The 19,958-nt window shown below is 38.3% G+C and overlaps 3 protein-coding genes across 4 annotated transcripts; 1 reads left to right on the top strand and 2 right to left on the bottom strand.

Moving 5' to 3' along the window:
- LOC147868196 (uncharacterized) lies at nt 1–3,353 on the bottom strand. The gene has a single exon (XM_087316432.1). The coding sequence runs from the start codon at nt 2,671–2,673 to the stop codon at nt 460–462; it is 2,214 nt and encodes a 737-aa protein (XP_087172558.1). The 5' UTR covers nt 2,674–3,353; the 3' UTR covers nt 1–459.
- Nucleotides 3,354–8,504: 5,151 nt separating this feature from the next.
- On the top strand, nt 8,505–10,064 carry LOC147868195 (peptide methionine sulfoxide reductase A1-like). The gene is made up of 4 exons (XM_087316444.1): nt 8,505–8,663; nt 8,967–9,088; nt 9,274–9,450; nt 9,584–10,064. Exons 2-4 carry the CDS (start codon nt 9,005–9,007, stop codon nt 9,833–9,835), a joined length of 513 nt encoding a protein of 170 aa, XP_087172570.1. The 5' UTR covers nt 8,505–8,663; nt 8,967–9,004; the 3' UTR covers nt 9,836–10,064.
- Nucleotides 10,065–10,700: 636 nt separating this feature from the next.
- On the bottom strand, nt 10,701–18,976 carry LOC147868194 (uncharacterized). 2 transcript variants are annotated; one of them, XM_087316410.1, is made up of 10 exons: nt 18,705–18,976; nt 17,885–18,059; nt 17,633–17,791; nt 15,725–15,821; nt 14,317–14,387; nt 14,187–14,238; nt 14,056–14,104; nt 13,841–13,978; nt 11,626–11,745; nt 10,701–11,053 (listed from the first exon to the last, which is right to left on the bottom strand). In XM_087316410.1, exons 1-10 carry the CDS (start codon nt 18,944–18,946, stop codon nt 10,912–10,914), a joined length of 1,245 nt encoding a protein of 414 aa, XP_087172536.1. In that variant the 5' UTR covers nt 18,947–18,976; the 3' UTR covers nt 10,701–10,911. The 2 variants fall into 2 exon arrangements, with proteins under 2 accessions (XP_087172536.1, XP_087172545.1); XM_087316419.1 differs by having other exon boundaries at nt 17,885–17,979; nt 18,705–18,872.
- Between the last annotated feature and the right edge of the window lie 982 nt (nt 18,977–19,958).

The raw sequence follows: 19,958 nt of genomic DNA, 5'->3' as shown, positions 1-19,958 counted from the left end.
ACGATCCAACCAAATCTAATCCGAACATTAACAAAGTTATATGAGCCATACTTATCTATACAATGATTTGGGGCCAAGAAATGAATGAATTATAAGAGAGGTATTATCAATGATACAAAGAGAGGAACTATGACGACGATGTGAGTTAGCCATGGTGATGACAAACAAACATCGAAATATAACTATGTTGTTATCTTTCTTTTATTGTTGTATAGGGAGTGTGACCAGCCTCTCAATGAGGGAGAGTGTTAAAATGAAGCAAAGAAGAAGAGTTTGAGAGTATCCTAGTGTATATAAGATTTTGTCTAGTTATAAATGAATTAATTGGTGCTTTCCATGGAAAACCATACTTCTTTGTCCATGACAAAAAACCCTTAATGCACAAGACCAAACACATACACACAACACACACACAGACAAAAGAAAAGAAGAAGAACAAATGAGCGTTTCATACGTTTGTTATTGAGAATTGGTTCCGGCGTCACGATCACCACCACCACCGCTAGCTGCCTCGCTAGGCGTACCTTCGATATGTCGGCGCTGATGGCGATGATGATGAGGATTATGACGGGATACAGTGGTGCCGGCTCCGACATTATGGGTTTGTTCGTCCTCGTGCGGCACAAGGGTAGATGGGCTCGACCTAGAGATCACACTAGTGGGAAATGCATTCACATTGAAAGCATGGGCAAGCATACCCAGATGTTGGTCTGCACTAGAAGAAGAAGATGATGATGATGATGATGATGACCCCATCACTGGCACGTGCAGGCTGCTTATGGCATGGTGCCCATATTGAACCCCATGGTGGTGACCTGGTATGAAACTGTGGTCCATATTAGTGGCACCCATCCCACCTCCTATTCTATGCATGAATGAGAGTGAACTTGTAGTTGGGAGCATGGGTGGTGTCGATCCGCCACTGCCGGCCACATCGGAAGTGGAAGCCGATGTCGTGGCCGTGGATGGAGAGAGATATTCACCTGTCGGGCCAGGCATTGCGTGCATACGATACATGGCTCCAGCATTCGAAGGACCATGTGCACTGGGGAATGCCCACAATTGCTGCTGCTGTTGTTGTTGTTGATGATGATGGTGTTGTTGCTGTTGTTGTTGTGGGTCGAGAGAAGGACCTGACAAAATGGTGCCGCCATTGCCGCCTCCGGTGCCGGTCACCGGAAGCATCCAAAATGCCCCCGGCAATCCTGTGTTGATCATGCTGTTGGTTAATGCCGGCGGTGTCGGCCCGGCTGCAAGTGCCCACATTGGCATCAAACCGCCCGAGCCTGCACCCGCACCCCCTACCCCTACCGCGCCCGCGCCCCCGTAAATGTGAGATGGTGTCGCAGTTGACGTACTCATCGGCCTCATCACCGACAGCAATGGCCTTGTGATATCCGATGTTTGCTGTTGATCCACATGATCCTTCAGATGGCTCAAAGGTCCAACTCTCAGCCTCTTTTTGCTAGGTGAATCTGAACCTCCACCCCCTCCGGCCCCAGTTCCTTCCCCTGTCTGCTCGACCACCACCATATGATTCAAACCACTCTGATCCGGATGTTGTTGCAAGCCGGACATGGCAATCGCATCCTGATGCTGATTATGCCCCAAGGATGCGTGATGATGATGATGATGATGATGATCTCCTTGACCAATGTATAACCCCATACTCCTCATATGCGTGCCGTGTTGATCATGTGGAGGAGTAGCACCCCCTAGATGATGATGATGATGGTCCCAGTGATCATCCGTACGAGGTGTCCGGCCACTATAACCTGCATGGTGATCCGAATTCCCCACATCCCGGCTCAGGGCCGACAATCCAAGCGCTGTGGTGCCGCCGACATGGTGGAAGTTTCCGGTAATCATCATGCTGTTTGCGGCGCTAGGGTTCCGGGATGCAGCGTGATGAGTGTTGGATGTGGAGGGTGAGGGGTTAAGGTTAGAGTACGAGGAAGGCATGATGGAGCGCATGGAGCCACTGGAGGTCTGGAAGGAGGCCGGGATCGTGCCGGTGCCGGTTGCGGCAATCACGGCAGGCTCCGCGTGGTGGAGCAGCCACTCCACCGTCTCTCCGTCCGACTTGTGGCCCAATTCACGCGTGAGTTGGAAGATCCGGGCCGCGCACGCAGCAGGCATCCGGATCCGCCTGCCCCGCCCATCCACTTTGGTGTGCCGGTCTTTAGTGGAGCTCCTCTTAGGGGCAGGCTTCTTGGGGACAACGTTAAGCTCAATGTTGTTGGAATTAGGGTTCAGATGGTGATGGTGATGATGGTGATGATGCCCCAGCACCATATTCCCTATGTTATTAGTAGGTGTGCTAGATTGACCATGTGCGGAGGGCCCAGCTAACTGCTTCAATGGCAAGGGTAATGTTTTACTGCTACTGCTTGCAATGACCTGATCTTCTTCTTCTCCTCGTCCTCCTCCTTCTTCTATTTGTGCCTCTCTTCCTCTTCTTCTCTCTTGACCTTGATCCCTTTCTTCTTCTTCGTCTTCTTCGTCCTCTTCTTCCTGGTCTTCTTCTTCTTCTTCTGCTCCAGCTTGATCTTGACTTTGATGATGTTGATGTTGAGAGGGTGCAATGCTATTACCCGTGCTTGAGATTGCCAAAGATGCATCAAGAGTTGGATTTGTAGCAGTGGAACTAGAGATTGCACCATTCATCACCATGGTTCCTGTATTTTGGAATTGACTGGCCCTACAATAAGATCATATATAGTTGACCTGACTTCACTTGGAATGATGCAATGAGAGATTGGGTACCCTTCTCCTGATCTAATTACATTAGGAGCACATTGTAATGGAGTTACCAAGTGACGGAGTCGTCTGTTAGTGAATAGATCGATCGACCTATCGATCTATCCATGCAGAAAAATGGGATGCTACATGTGCATACATGTATGCAAATAAGTAGAGGAGATCATTGAATGGTTTCTGGTATGAACCCTTGTGTGTTTACACCAGATCATTAGCTAGCCATATATATTATGTATATGGATCCAATATGACATATTGGAATCTATGGATTCCTTTAGTCTTCTTTACAAATAGTTAGCTACACAAATTAGGCATGCCTTATGAGCTCAATCCAGAGCTAGGATTTAATGGGGCAAACAAGGAAAACAGAACATGATGGATTAGGGTTGGGATTGGGATTGGGATTGGGATTGGGATTGTGGAGTTACAGGATTCTGAACATTGGGGAGGCAGAGATTAATTAAGTGGAGAGGACCTTAGAAATGTGATTGGAATGGGTATGACCAGATCAAGGTAGAAAGATTTGGAGGAAGGAAGGGGTGTGTTTTTTTTACACTTGAGATTTGGTAATGGAACAGGGGAGAGGAGAGAGAAAGAGAGAGAACCTTTTTAGCTGGCTGCTTTGGCTAGACTCCAAAACTTATTTTAAGTGTTGGTTGAAGTTTATTAGATAAAGAACTTAAAAGTAGGTTTTGGTTATTTACAGATGTAACCTTACCTTTCCCTTCCCTTTCTTTTCCCTCCACTCCACTCCACACTCTCAATCTGTGTCCATTCATACATACTTACTACTAGTACTAGTAGAGTATAAAGGATTGATCCATTCATGCCTTCTCCTCACCACCACCACCACCACCACCACATGACGTACCCACGTTATGGAAAACGACAAAACCACAACAAACGAAAGAAAAAGAAAAAAATTTAACAAAGGAGGAGAAGACGAATACGAGTTTAAAAAGCGAAAAAGGCTAAATGTGATATAGAGAAAGAAGATTTTGATGTGCTTTTCCTTTTCCTTTATTTTCTTTTGCAACCTTTACACCCCTGAATGAGAGGGAGGGAGGGAGGGAGAGAATCGTATATATTACCGTCTTTTAAGAGGCTGAAAATGGTGTATGTGCCGGACCGCACGAGAGAGAGATTACATCTTAAACCTTTGTCTCGTGTGAGAGCGAGATGCAAGAGAGGGAGTGATCGAGATAGCGTGGGAGTAAAATTAAGGAAACAAACAAACCAAGTAAAGAAGATGAAGAAGAAAAGAAAGTAAAAACAAAAAACACAAAAGAGTGAGGAAATGATGAAAAAGTGAGAGACATTGCCCAGGCTTGCTCTGCCACAAGGTGAGCTGTGAAGGGGACAAAACAACAAAACTATTAAGAAAAAGGGCGCATACACACACACAAACACACACAAAAGAAAGGAAGATAAAGGAACAAAGACATGTAGACAAGATAGAAAGTAAAAAAGTACCCTCCCTTTTGGCTAAAAACGATAAAAAAGTGTTTCCTCTTTATTATGGGTGGAATTTTATTACCCCCTCCTAACCCTTTTCCTCACCCTCGCCTTGATCCGTCTCTCGATCTCTAGATTCTCATCCACTTTTCTTTTCCTCTTTGATCGCTATACCTATGTTAGCTCCATGTCATCAGTGACACCCTTGCTCAAATTAATGTGTCATCTCATCCCCTGGTGCACATATGCTTTCAAAGCTCTAACCGAAAGCTTAATCGGCGGGATGCCAGACAAACCCAGTTTAATTCGCACAACCTCACTTTCAATCAGAGCTTCCAAAGCAACCGAATCAAGATAGTTCTCATTGGTGTAAACAAGCACCAACCACCCTCTTGAGTGTGGTCCATGGATTGACTAGCGAATTTAATTTAACAACTTTATGCATTTCAAAGAAACTTAGAGAGAGTTTTGGTGTTATTTCTTCACTTCACCACTTATTTATATGTATTTGTTTCCCCCTCTAACATAGTCCCCTTTAGTGCACTACTTTTAGTTTCATTGGTTACTCTTTTGAGTATATGCTATACCACTTCTACACTCGTTCCTCAACAAAGGTTTTTGGAATATGAGACTTGAGCAAGGACAAAATCAACTAATCAAGGTCTATGAGTGCTTGGTTAAGTGGCCCATATAGGATTTTGCAAGCAATGTTGGATACGGGACTCGTAACATGTCCATTCCATAACTATTAGTACTTCTGGCAGGGAATCTCAATGAGGTGAAATACATTTCGTACATTTCAAGATGTCCACCATGTTAGCTTCTAATGAGTCAATGGGAACAATAGATCCAAAGAACTAGTTGGTCATCAATGGAATTTGGTAGTATGGAAAAGCGGAATGAGAACGCGTTGTGTACAATTGTCATGGCTACAACTAATGAAGATTATGCATGCATTCAAGGCAAGGTGGTGAATGTTAGGGCCAAAGCCAAAAAGGCATTGAATTGGAAAAGGAAATGAGAAAAAGAAAAGAAAGAAGGATTGAATATTTACATGCAAGAAGAACAAGGATAGCGCCTATAAAATGTGTTACAATAACTGTTGCATGGCATGTTAGAGTAACATGAGTTTAATGACAAGTACCATGAGCCAAGATGCACACAACACAATCAAAGCATGGGTGTATATGGATATCAATCATGAAAATTTGTTACAAGATCTAGGGTATTCGCAAGATTCTGTGTGAATTCCCATATTGTTTGGTCATTCCATAAAATGTAAGCAGTTCCCAGTCAACCCAATCATCATCTTTATGGTTGATGAAGCAACTAAGATACTACTCTAGCATATATTATTTGTGCTTTCAATTTAATTATCAATATGTGCATAAAAACTGAAAGAGATCTTACAAGAGATTTTGTCTAGCTTGAGCAAGTGCTTCAATATTTCAAGATGAATTATGGTCCACATTGGCCAACGATGTCATTTGGAGAATCATGATGCTTGAATATTTCACATATAATCAAATATGTTGCCTCTTGAATATTAGCAATTGCTGCATGGAAAGAAATTTCTCATCTCAATGAACTAATACACTATAATGAGAATAGGTTTTGACCTAGTTACGCCAACATACATCATCACTAGTCATAAGTCTTCTGCACACACAACATGGGTTATTTTCTCATTTGTATGTTGGCTTATTCATAATATTGTGCAAACAAATATACATCATCACTAGTTGTAAGTCTTTACGCACTCAAAAATGAATGTCATGCACCTTTGTGGGTGACATGATCGGGTTACGTATACACCAACACACATGATCGCTAGTTCTAAGTCCTATGCACTAAAAAATGATTTGTCATGATCCCGTTTGGGTATCATGGTCATACTCTCATATCTAAAGACAAAGACCATTAGAAGCACAAATAAGAATTTTTTTTAAATGTTCCATTGCTACACTTGAGCTAATGGTAATCCATATGAAAAAGTGCTTGGAATAATGTGAAACAAGTTTTTTTTATCAAGAGGCATTGTCATATGAGAGTGTTTGGAACAATATGAAACATGTTTTATTGAGGAATTATCTAGATAGACATTTGTGCAAATGGAATCAAGGATGCTTGAATTTAGGGATGCTTTGAAGAAATTAGCTATCATATGTCATAGGTGATCAAGACCCAAAAGGATTTGGTTCTAATGGTCAAAACAAACTCTATTTGGACAAGGCATCAAATAAGAGTGGTGAGATGAACACCCATGCCATACAATATTAGGAAATTAAAACATGTGATTCGAAACTACACCTAATGATCTTATCGTTTATTCAAGAATTGGGCATCGAATTTGATACATGCGAGGCACTTATGATCATTATACATGATGATTTGGTTAGGAGAACCCTCCAAAAATAGGTGCCACTACACAATAATAAACAACTAGAAGCTCATGAATTTTGTAATTGATTTTTGTAGCGTCAATGTTTTTGCCAATGAAAAGGTGCTAGATACATGTTGTTGCATGGAATACCAAATTTGTCAACTTCCATGAAAACCAGCTTGATTAGATCAACATGGACTGAAATTGGGATGAATGTAAACGCTTGCTTTAAGTTGTCAAATGCTACAATTGCACTTGAAGTTCATGTACAAATCTTGAAATAATCTTGATGAGCTTGCCACAAAAGTTTGAAAATCCTAACAAATATCCCACATCGTGCATTGAACATGGTGTCTACTATTATTTTATCATTAAGTTTATATCATGATGTAACGAAAGTAGAATTTACACATATTTATAATTAGAGTATTGTCTTTAGAAGTTCTCAAATAACTAATAATAATAGTTTTAATATTTAGGTTTTCATGAATTTATTAACATTATGTATTATACTTACTTTTATACTCATAGGCGTGTTATTTGAAGAAACAAATAAGCCCCAACATGAGATAAAACAAAGTGATAAGGATTACACTATTTATGACTAGTATTGAATCCTCGAAGATGAAGATTCGGATCTTTGGGTTCTCACTCACGACCAAAGTAGAACAATTTCTAAGTTACTAAAAGTGCAATATAATTAACAATTCCTTTAACAATGATACACTTAAAATGACTATGCGCCATCTAATCTAAAGGGTATGAGATCAATGGCAAGGCGTATTTATTTCGAATGATGACCTTTTCCAATCATGGATAATTATTTAGTGAAATTACATCACATTCTTTAGTTCTAACAACCCTATAAGGCTTAACATTTCAAATCTCCTCATATTGTGATTTTTGGGGAACTACCTTATATTTTGTACAAGTGGCTAATGATTAATGGGCTTGTAATATGAAAGCAACCTTTTCAGGTTTCCAAATTATATTAAAGGGCAAGAGCTCTCATGTAAAAGGGGAACTTGGGTGCCCTAACTGACTAGTTATTGGTATGCAATCTCTCCTGTTTGTATCCATTAAGAATCACTTTCTTCCATGAGCTTTTTCACATTAATTAATTGAGGTATATATATATATTATCGATTATTTGAGACAACTCATATGTTCCTTGTGTAGCAATTATCTATTTAATTGAGACCAACATATATTTTTAATTAGTGTAGTGATTAGGTGTGTGTTAATTTTAGATGAACTTAAGAAGCCATAGAGGCATATAGAATTGTGTGGAGTTGAAAGGTAACTAGTTTTATGCATTATGATGTGGTCTTTGCCATTGGGGAGCAATGCACCCCAATCCTTCCCTATAATTGTTATAGATTAGGTGGATGATATGAAGTCATGGTCTATCCATGATGATGTATCAATTGCAATCTAGATTGCTTGCTTGCATAACTTACTTAATGACAAGTTTCAACATTCTAGATATTTGCCAAACATATGGAATGCATGCATCGAAGGTATGTCTACTCGAATCTTCCGCAGTTCTCTACATTTTTCTTGTTTGTTGATTGAGCAAAAAAACATTCGCTGGTTGTAACCAAATGGTTGATACTTTGAAAACTTTTGGAACCACCTCACAAACTAGAACGAATCATGGATAAGCAAGACAAAATAACTCATGGCCTAATTAAATGGACGACTAAGTTTAGAAGTTGTAAGAGTCATTACATATTCTTTGACTCCTAATCTAGGGTTACTCTGGAGTTGTAGCCAAGCAATGGTTGGACAGAGAAGTTTATTGCTATATCTAATAAGTTCAATATTGTAATTTATTATAATGTACTCGGATGTGTAGCAACTTTAGAAGTGATGGATGACCTTGGCTATGTGAAGCTCTCTCTTGTTTTTTTAAGACTTACATATGAGAGAAGACTTTTGTTATAAAACAACAGAGAAAGGAAGAGAGGGAGCTTTCGAAGAAGGTTTAGAATAAAGGAGCCTTTTAATTGCAGATCATTTTTCGTACATCTCTGTTGCTTCCCCTGATCGTGGAAATATTCAGGTAAGCTTTTGCATAATCTCTATGTCTCTCTCACACACACACAGAATTGTTTTCATACATATTTAGTGTCTTTTTTGTTGTGTTTTGGAGAGAGAGAGAGAGAGAGAGAGAGATCCATTTCATAGACGTTCAGTACTTGTTTGATCATCTTTCTGTTCAGATAGATAAATGTATAGTTTTTACTATCATTCTCAGAGGTCAACTATGGCCTATAGGACTATAGTTATAGTCTTTGTTTGATTATCAGAGAGGCTTTGTTTATATATGGTTTGGTTTTATTGATAGTTTCTCGTTTTCATGTAGCTGCAAAACTCATTATTATTCTAAATCTGTAAGTCATTATGGCAATCCAACAAGCAACCTTTGCTGCCGGGTGTTTCTGGAGTGTTGAGTTGGCATTCCAACGAGTTCCTGGTGTAGTAAAGGTGAGCATATTTTGTTAATTCCGATCCATTTTGTTAATCCCTTGTTTGGACCATTTGTTTGCCTACTTCTTTTTCCTTCTGTCATGCACATGTTACCAATTCAGCAATGGTGCTGCACGTTAATCAAACAATTTACAATGATATCCATTTTTATTAAACAATCACTACAATATTTATGCGACCAGACCACTGTAGGGTACACCCAGGGTACTACGAAGAACCCTACTTATCAAGAAGTATGCTCTGGGAAAACAAATCATGTGGAAGCAGTTCTGGTTGAGTATGATTCAGATCAAGTAACGTATGAGGAACTTTTGAAGGTGTTTTGGAGCAAACATGATCCCACACAATCTAATGGACAGGTCAGTAGAATAGTGTTATAATTTGAGCCAGGGATATGTGTACACTGTATGAAATAAGTGTTGTAGCTTTAGTACATATATATATATATATACTAAAGCTAGTATCTGAAAATTTTGTGTCTGCATTTTGAAGGGAAATGATATTGGCACACAGTATCGGTCAGGCATCTACTTCCACGTCCCTGAACATGAGCAACTAGCGAAGTCTTCGTTGGAGAAAGAAGAACATCATCTTGAGAAAAAGATTATGACTGAGATTCTGCCAGCAGCCGAGTTTTTCCCTGCAGAAGAGTATCACCAGCAATATCTTGAGAATGGTGGTCGTTTCGGTCTCAAACAATCAGCCAGGAAAGGCTGCAATGATCCTATCAGATGCTATGGATGATGATGATGATGATAAACAATTGGCCATCTTTCTAAATTTCTGTTGCTACTCTATATTGGAGGCTGTATAATTACATGATTAAATAATTAACAATAACATATCATCAAAGGTTGGATCACTAGGTTATTTACATCACACTTTGAAAGACTTTAAATAAACCTCTACATTCTAATGTTATGATTGGTTTTATTATTTTGAAAGACTATTGGAGGAATGGTTTTTACACTTCCATGATTTGGTTAACAATCACCTTTATATTATCTAGTTGGAGCAAGTCACCTCATGCAAAAGTCTGGTTACTGCCACGTCCGACCTTCCATTCAAGGATTTATTTTATACACTCTTTCTTGGTTTCTCTCACCCTACTCTTTCATTTATATGAATCTATGATGTTACCACTTCCTCTTTCATCTCCCGAAAAGTGCTTTGAGCCTCACCTTCTACCTGGCCGTATTTGTTGTGTTGAGGCCCAGTTATGTGAATCCTTAGGCATGTGTTAGTTAATGTATGATTTTGTGCATTCAAGTCATGCATGTGTTGAGAGAACCCTGACAACTGAATGATCCTTTAACAGTTTGTTGTGGTCCAATGTATTAGTACTTGTTTCAAAGGTGCAGTTCCAGGGACTCAGCCTTGAAAATACCTTTTTTGCGCTCATCCTTGATTAGAAGAGGGACGTGATAAATGTTATGGCATGCACAACACTACTGGAATGTAAATGGTTGCATTGCTTATTGAGTGAGCACATGCTTTACAACCATAATCACAAAGCTATTCAGTGGTTAAATGTATCAAAGTAGTGGAATTTTATTCTTCATGCCTATCAACACTATCTTGTGCATTTTCAGACAAACAATCATATCTCTTGAGAGAATGGCATAGGCCCTTTCAAGATTACAGTTTGACAGTAGAATGGCATCACCTTTTACATCATCCGAATATATGTTTTAACATCATTTAAGTACATTTTAATGGATGTGGCAACCATCCTAGAAGCTCCCCTGTCAAAAATTCTTACTCTCATTTAATACATTCCTGTCCCTTGATGCAACAATATGGTTAATTGGAGGGAGCTGCTAGATAGTACACAACATAGGAATATTTTCAATAACCTCTCTTCTCCCACCAACAAACCACACCCGGAATTTTGTAAAATAACCGCCTTGTATAGACTCCCTTATTGCTTTAAAAAAATTCAAGTAATGATGTGTATTATGTCTGCAAAACAATTGTAGAAAGAGGGTCTTTATTAGATTCTATTCACAAGATACTAAAGTGTTGACAATCTCAACATGCCAAATGCACAATTACAAAGGATTACCTTATCTATATAGTTTGCAAGAAGACAACCTCAACACTTGAAAACCAAAACATAGTAGTTTTATGTTTTATGTCTCATCATACAGAACTATTGAAGTAGGATAACAGAAATGATAACGCAAAATAAGCGCTATAATGGGACTACGTTTCATGATATATTCCTATAGCAACTTGAACGTGAACGCTAGTGAATCAGGTTTTGCTCTTTTTATATGATTGTGTCCAAAGAGCAAGTTCAAAAACTGAAGAGTAATGCAGCACAATACATAAAAATAAACGAATTGACATATCCTGAAAGGCAAAACCAAACATATGATACTAATATAATCTACAAAATAAGATACAAGAAAAGCAACAATATTTAGCATATTGGAGAGATGATTGATAGAAAGAGGAATATAACCCATATCCTGGACCATCTAGTATTCATTTGGAAACAAAAAATAATTATTCCCATAAGTAATACTCACATATCAAGGAGAGTCTGAGCCAACATTTCATGTGTATTCAGTAAATGATTTATATACGCTTTCGTATGTTTCACACATGTATAGCATCTGCACTCTTCTAGTATCGGTGATGTGTCATTTCTGCTTAAGAAAAACAAAAAGAATGTATAAAATAATGATTTCAATACTAACTTATACTTGCAGTCTACTTATTCAAGACAAATGACAGAGATCATACGCTGCATTTGCCAAATGGTCAACTAATTAACTTACTATCATCCCTCCTCCAATGCCGTTGCTCACGAAAAATACAACTTCAGACTAAATTCTAAATTATTCACACCCACTCAAGCCACAACTTCATGTTTCATTAAATTACATTGAACAGTACCATTCCACATATATCTAGATTTCCCTACATCTACCATTCTGCAGCACCTCTAGGAAAGAAAAAACTTCAACCAATGAGTCCAAGCATTCATATTGTGAATACTGCAATCAACTGGGTTGTCTACACTGTTTTAAAACCCAAATAATGGTCTATGTCCACTTTTCTTCAGTAAGAAAGGAAAAAACAACTCAAGGATAGTACAGTTGGCTGGAGCTAAGAGCTGGTGGATTGTTGCCAATCATGCATTACTAGCATGTCTCTACACAGTGCACACAATACATATGGAAATGAGTGGCAAGGTGTCTATGGTTTTCCCTATGCAACATAAGATGTCTATGGTTTTCCCTACGTTCAATGTGCCTACTGGTCAACAAATAGCCTTAGTAACATCATCATGCACACTGGGCCCTGCCTCTAGAGTCGAGATACAGGAGACAAATAACTCTCTAACAGACATTGGTGGTAGGTAAAGACTGTATACCAAGCATCCCAAAATTAGTTATGAACCAGTTATCTGAACTCAAATGGCTCCAGTGTGTAGGAATGAGAAGGATTTTATGCCAAGTAGGGTTTGCTACTTACAAATGATCAATTAGTAGAATTATGTGAGAAGTTCCTCTGGAAATTACCCATGATGTGTTGGTGTAATGGTAATGGGGGGACACTCCAACCGCTAGGTTGGAGGTTCGAGTCTCCCCGCACCAACATACATGCCTAAAAAGGGCGGTTTGTGCCCGTAAGTGACGACGACGAAGATGGTGACGGTGACAACAATGATGGTTTCGACGATGAAGAAGGTAAAATGTAGCCTGTCTACAAGTTGCATGATGGAACGTGGTGCGAGTCTCATCATATCCTAGAGGTCATCCTGTGCATGTATCTCACTCGTACCATTCGGTACACCCCCTGATGGACTATGTACTGCTAATAGAACATGACTTCGGGCGAGCCAAAGATAAAAAATACTAAAAGTTCCTCTGGAAATTCTAAAAATAGAGCCCATTTGACATCCTGTGGAAATATCGATGCCCACGGAGAATCCATTTGACATCCTGTAAAATTCCTATTTATGCATGATACCCAAGTAAAACCACAAAGGTGACGAAGTGTGACGTTGCATTATGACCAGTTAGCACCCCAAAATATCATAACAGACCTGGCCTCCACCCACAAATGAAGACACCACATGTCTAAAGGCCAAATGCATTCTACTTCTGCTCTTACAGTAGGCTTAAATTTATAACAATTGACCTACCCTCCATACAACAAGTGAAGAGCAACATGGCTAAAAGACATATTCATTTTTCTTCTCCACTTCAGGTGGTGATAGGTGATTTTGTTTGTGTTGGTTTTCCATTTGAGCACCTCTTATGCTAAGCTTAACATTGTGCACTATATCTTTTCTAATCTCCCCTCCTTAGGCCTCAAGTGCTGCGCAATGGCTTGTGATTTCCTGTGTAAAGTGATACTCCAAGCTTGGCTATAAGAATGTAGATGATATGGCTATTTATATTCTAGACTTTGAGATTACCTTGCCAGAGAAAATATATAGGACCACCTCATAACCTTATAGAAGAAAATGAATCGTTTCAATTATGTGCCATGAATAAGGTGTCTGTGAATCATGACTTATAATGGCTGCACTACGATAAGTGGCAGTAATATATTATAGATCTTATTCATTGGGATTCAAGGTATAAGACATCACTATTCCAAAGTCAAGTCTTGTCACTCTTGAAAATAAGGTGATCACTTCGGACCATTCAAGTTCCTAGACACGTTAGCAAATTTGTTTGAATATGACAAAATTGAGATGGCTGCACTACAAGAACACCAGAACAGTACCTATAACAAAGAGCACGCAAATTGATTTTTGTGGTGTCTGATCCAATATCAGCATTACCACTTCTCTTCACACTAAATCCCACCATATTTGTGGGGAATGTCATCGCAAAGCCACCCATGGTAAGAACATGCGGATATCTGTTTAATTTAAGGATGTGTAACATGTGATTGCATCAAGTACTTCAATATTCTGTTATAAGTATATGCAAGGATACGTGCTATCGAAAACATCTACACCTGCTGACACTGCCTGCAGCACCTCCTCTGCAATAAACACTCCAACATAACTAAGCACTGTTTTGATTGGAATTTGATATTAAATGCTGTAAACAATAAAAGTAGATACCTGGCATGCCAAGCCCACTGATATGGCGTAGCTTTTCATTTGGCAAGTTCGACTATTGCATCACAAAATATATTCTTAGAGAATAACAAATTGAAGCTCTAAGTACAGGGTTTGAAAACTAAGGCAGTACCATAATAGCTTCAAGCAGTGGTCCACGTTCTTCTGCAGATTCACCTAATCCGAACCCACACAGAGAAAATCCTACAACAATTAACCATTTCGGTTAGCCAAATTTTCATTAAAAAGTATGATGTTATGCTTAAACATGTGGAATTGTGAAGGCACGAAATACTTAAACAGAACCCAAAATCTAGACCCTAGCTACCTAAACATTGGCAGGGCTCAAAAAGTAGACAGAAATTTGTTATTACACGAAAAAAAAAAAGGTTATTACTAACAAGCTTTCTATTCTCCACAGACTTCCTAAATTGCACGCCTTTACAGAATCAGGGTTCAGTACAGGCAGATTTAATAAGGGGTTATGTAAATTTACATGCACTGTTACCTCAGCAACATAGATGTAACTCTCAATACATGCAATGCCAAAGTTTGACTGCATGAGCAATTATAGGTTAAATTCAATCTTGAGTTCATATTATATAATTGAATCGCATCACTTTGTTCGGTTTTCTTATGAACAAAAGTTATTTTAAAATTCTTAAGGATGAATTCACTTTGTTACCTGCATTCACTCATCAATGCAGGTAACAAAAAGAAACAAAGCAAAAAGTGTCTTTTTACTCTAGCTTACTGACATGAAATGACCTGAAATATGATTATAAACAGCCAACAACCAGATTTTGTGCCTGATCATTGAGTTGAAATTGCTGCCATCTCAAAATATCCGTCATGGCCAGATCCAATATAGAATGTGTAGTAGGACAAGGAAAATGCTTCCAATTGCTATGTGATAATAACCTTGATCTTGTGAACATATGCATATCAGAACAATGGTTCTAACTCCCGTTGGCATCAGTAACATTCATGACAAAGAAAGATGGTTCTAACAATTAAACCATATATATATAAGAAGAGGAAGTTATGATTTGCTTTTTTTTTGCCAACTTGCACTTTTGGATTGATCGTTTGGTTTATCCATTTTTTATGATATTTTTCCTTATAACATTATTTCTCCAAGTAATGTGGAGGTTAACCCAGGATGTCCATTCTCACCTGCACTCATTGGCCTATGCATTGATAAATTGGACGAATCAGTGAATATGGTGCAAGAGATTAACACAATGTCATTAACATATGGTAACATCAGTATGGCCATCCCTGCCAAGCATGATCGCGAACAATCAATCTGTCTATTTAATTAGAGTGATAATTATTACTATCTTCATTCCATGTCATTAAAGCTTTCCATGGGTGCAAACAAATTTACTTTTTTCACAAATCAGTAGACTATTTCATTCACATATACAAACACTTAATCTATCTATATGTTTCAGAATAATGAATATTTTGATATCGGACCCACTTTTAACACATATTTTGGCGTTAAAATGTGAAATATAGCATAAAAGTAAATTTACCTGCTACATCACGATTAGAAGTCTCCTTTGCAGAGTGTTTCCTCTCTTCAACTGAGGACCCACCAACAATGGACCCAAGCAAACTATTAGCCTCCATCTGGAAGTCATGGAAAACTTCGACATTCTTATATATTATAGACAAAGAAAAAATAATTATACTCAATGAAGGTTTTTAGCCTCAGTGCAAAGTCTTAATTTGATAGTCAAAATAATATTTAGGGCAAAAAAGAAAATCATTTATATCCATGCAAATAGATGAATTCATGCATACATATGTTTGTGTCTAAATGTAGATATATGTAATAGCTTCACTCCTCAAGCAATTAGCTCTCTGCATACAGCTCCTCCATCTATATAGCTCTTCTTGACTACAATCCATGCTTTTGGTTGACTATCTATCACAAATGCTCCCCTAACTCACCTGCTATGCTTCTCTAATCTATAATCCTCTATTCAACATGTTAATGGAAAAAATAAGTAGCACCTGCTCCTATATAAACCCACTCTAAGAAATCGTCTATACTCATTCATTAATTTTGTAGCTCTCTAAAATACAGCTAGGTACCTTTTAAGACATATACATGTTCCTTTCTTATCAATAGGAGCAAACGCTCTCAAGGCAAAACTGAACTTTCCATGGATACAAACTTTGAGACAATCCGCGGGCAACAACGAATCACTTTTAAGTTTTCTAGCCAGAGAACTCTATTTATGTAGAATGTATCTCTTAGGGATTCTCTTATGTACACAAGCGCCCTCAGGACATGCAGAAGGCCTCATTCCCTGCTGACCTCTACACCGGAAGTCACATGCCTCAATTCAACCACTTCTTCCTCTTCTTGAGTTTTCTAACTTCAATTCAACCAACCAAACAATGCCCAATATAATGACATTTTATCCATGTCCAGCAAATAAAAAACCACATTTGTTTAGTGTTACTTCCCATTTGCTGACTATCTAGCTTCACTTCCAATTTCTGCTAACGACATAAATAATGTATATTTCTCGAATCTGTAGTGAAATGTACATTTTGAACAGCAATTGAACCCAAAACTTTAATATTAGATGCATCCAGAGGTTACCATTCCTAACAACCATGTATCTTAGTGTCTTGTTCCAGCACTTACCTTTTTTTGTTGCCGTATTGACTGTAGTATAAATGACTGGTGGAAGGAATAAGAAAGTCATATGGAAATAGGCAGAAAAGGAGATCACAATGACAGTCTCTGCTGATACAAGGAGAGGCATAACACTGCTGAACTTTTTCACATGCAATGTTACTCATTGTAGATTTAAATGGATTTTAAAAGCCTTCATCTGACATTGGTTAAATATTGAATTATTGATGACAGCTCTACTTGATCAAGCTTAAGATCATATACGTCTGGAAAAAGGATTGAGAAAAAAATTAATGAAACAAAACAAAACGAAAGGTTTTATTAGCATCTTCAAAAGGCCAAAGTAGCCAAAGAGACCATGTGAATCTTATAGAAGATAAAATAATAAGCCCAAAAAACAACAGCTTTTGAACAAAAACAAAAACACAACAAATAAAAAAAACCCACAAAAAAGAGATACAAACAAAAAGAAGCTGAATCCTGACCCTTGATCGATAGAATTTAACATATTTCCAAAATTAGATTCATTAATCAAACCTAAATAATATCAAGAGTTTGGTCTGATGTAAAGATTTGTTCAATGACGCAAGAATTGAACATAAAAAATACGAAAACTCATGACTTCACAATATCAAGGTTTTTTTGTTTGCATATGTATATGACGTTTTTTTATCTGCACAAGCAGTATGAATTCTGAAAAGAAATTTTTAAAAACAGAAAATAAATGAGAATGGCCAAAGCAGCACACAAAATACATGGAATAGAATTCCAGTATTCCTATAAAACATACTTGTTTCAAAGCTAAGCATTGATCAAGCCAACAGAGTGTTCTCTCACTCGACAGCTTATTGCGTTTACTTGAAGCTGAACATGGAATCTCATCTGGGAGACTAGTCCAAACGTCAGGCTGCATTACATTCACAATATTCATATAGTCTGCAGGAGTAACCTGTAGAACAAGGTTGAAGCTACCACATTATGAAACAAATAAAGAAAATTTTAGATTCATCATAGACGATTTAACATTGTAATGGAAGCACACCAGCCTGCGGCCAAAAGGTGTCTGGAAAGAAGCACCTAGCTTGTTGCTCGTGTCGGGTTCTGCATAACAAATAATGGAGTCTCTTGCAATGGCCACTACAGCAAAATCAGGCAAACTAATAAGCTTGTGAAGACCTCCAACTGTAGCCAGAGTTTTTGGTGATGGTCCATCAATACTACAAAAGACAACTGTGGTTAGAAGACTTTTCATTTAGAACCTAGATATACATTATGGTATTACTTTCTGTATGTTATCCCCTATAAAGCTCCCAAGGTAGCCACCACAGAAAGGGTGTCTGCATATTTCTGATAGTATATTGAATTATAATCATGGTATCGAAGCCAACTTTTTACAATATTCATAAAGCAGAAATTTTGAGATGAAACATGGGATCATCAGGGTTGGGGATGCCTCTCACTCCTTTTGTCTCATTTGAAGAACTTTTATACTGAATAGTATGCAAACTCAAAAAACACTTATGATAACTAAGCTACAGTCAAGGTCAAGCTATTTTCCCATAATCTCTGTTATATGAACATAGAACACACATAAATGAAACATAAAGTCCTAGGGGAGAGAGAATTCTAAGAAATACACACACACACATACTTTACTGCTGGATTTTGTTTTCATCACAAAAGATTTCTGACAAGCTATTCAAAAATTCTGACATTGGCATTGTTCCAAACATGAAGCATGCACAAGGTGATTGCGCTTACAAATGAATGCCAATGGTTGATCAAGTACCACAACATAGAAGACAGATATGACTGAATGGAAGGATGGTGCCAAACAAAAGAGTGGGTGAATTTGAACTTACAAATGAAGGGGGCTGGCTTGTATAGCACGAGCATCCTGGTGAAGGTCAGGGAGGTGATCAGGAGGGATGAACTCCGGGAGGCCTTTACGAGTGGAGAGGAGGAGGCAGGGGGTGTCGAGAGATAGAGATTGAGAAGGAAAGGGAAGAGGAGTGTGGCCAGCACCGTTGCCACTACTGCCGCCCAGGAACAGGGTTCCCACTCTCGCCCTCGATTCACCCCCACAACGCACCACGAACCTCATCTGCTATCTCTCTCTCTCTCTCTCTCTCTCTCTCTCCAAAATTGAAATGCTGAGCAGAGGACGAGGATTTTTAACAAGATTTTAACAGAAGAAGCTGTTTTGCTTTTGTTTTTGTGCTTTTGCGTTTCTTTCTTTCCTTTTTCTTCAAACCCAAAAAAGGAAGGAAAGTCCCTCCCCTCCCTATTCACGGCTTCCAATCTCTCGATCTCATTCAATAAAGTAGTATGTACATATATGTAGGGTTGAATTTATTACAAATATTATCATCAATAGGGTTATTTCCAACGACAAGGTAACATAACCTATTATGAGGACGCAATGCATTGCCCATAGATCCTAGCTACCTGTTGCAGTAATCCAACCCATGGAGTTTGTCAACCAATAACCCATTTAGCATACACTGATCATCATCAAACACCCTATTACCTAAAGCCAAACACTACCTTATATTATGAGGAGCACAAAGCTTTAAATTTATCAACACAAAACTACGACATAACAATCCAAATGGTATTTGCATTAGACTTGTAAGGAATGTAAGGAACGTGTGATTAGTGGTCTCCTTAGTTATTGAAGAGAGGAAGCATATCTCATTGAAATGTGTGTTTTAAGTTGCAAACAAACCTTTCAAGCATGGAATTGAATATGAAATTATCTTATCATTTCAAACATTTGATGCTACCAACCTACACATCTAGTAATGTGTCATGAAATCTACACTTTTGCCACTACCCAAACCATATCTTCAATATCTAAAGCACAACTGGCATTATATAAAATTCGCACAATAAGGGGTGCTAGTAGCTACAAACCTTGCAATGATTTAACCCTATGGTGCTTGCTCAACAATCACAAAGCTATTACCTAGGTGCAATTCTCAATAACAATGGATTTTGTTAAAGATTACAATAAAAACTTCACTTCAGAAAAAAACAAAATCATTTTTATCATATGGTAAAGAGCATTTTGAACTCATTTTCACATATTTTGCTTTGAGGGGTGCCATTCTTGA

The sequence above is a fragment of the Azolla caroliniana genome, unplaced genomic scaffold (genome assembly GCF_043228905.1).
Source record: "Azolla caroliniana isolate FFs.n. ecotype wild unplaced genomic scaffold, voAzoCaro1.0.p SCAF_1, whole genome shotgun sequence".
Taxonomy (NCBI): Eukaryota; Viridiplantae; Streptophyta; class Polypodiopsida; order Salviniales; family Salviniaceae; genus Azolla; species Azolla caroliniana.
The sequence above is the reverse complement of the archived record's forward strand: the minus strand, read 5'-3'. Positions and strand labels throughout refer to the sequence as shown.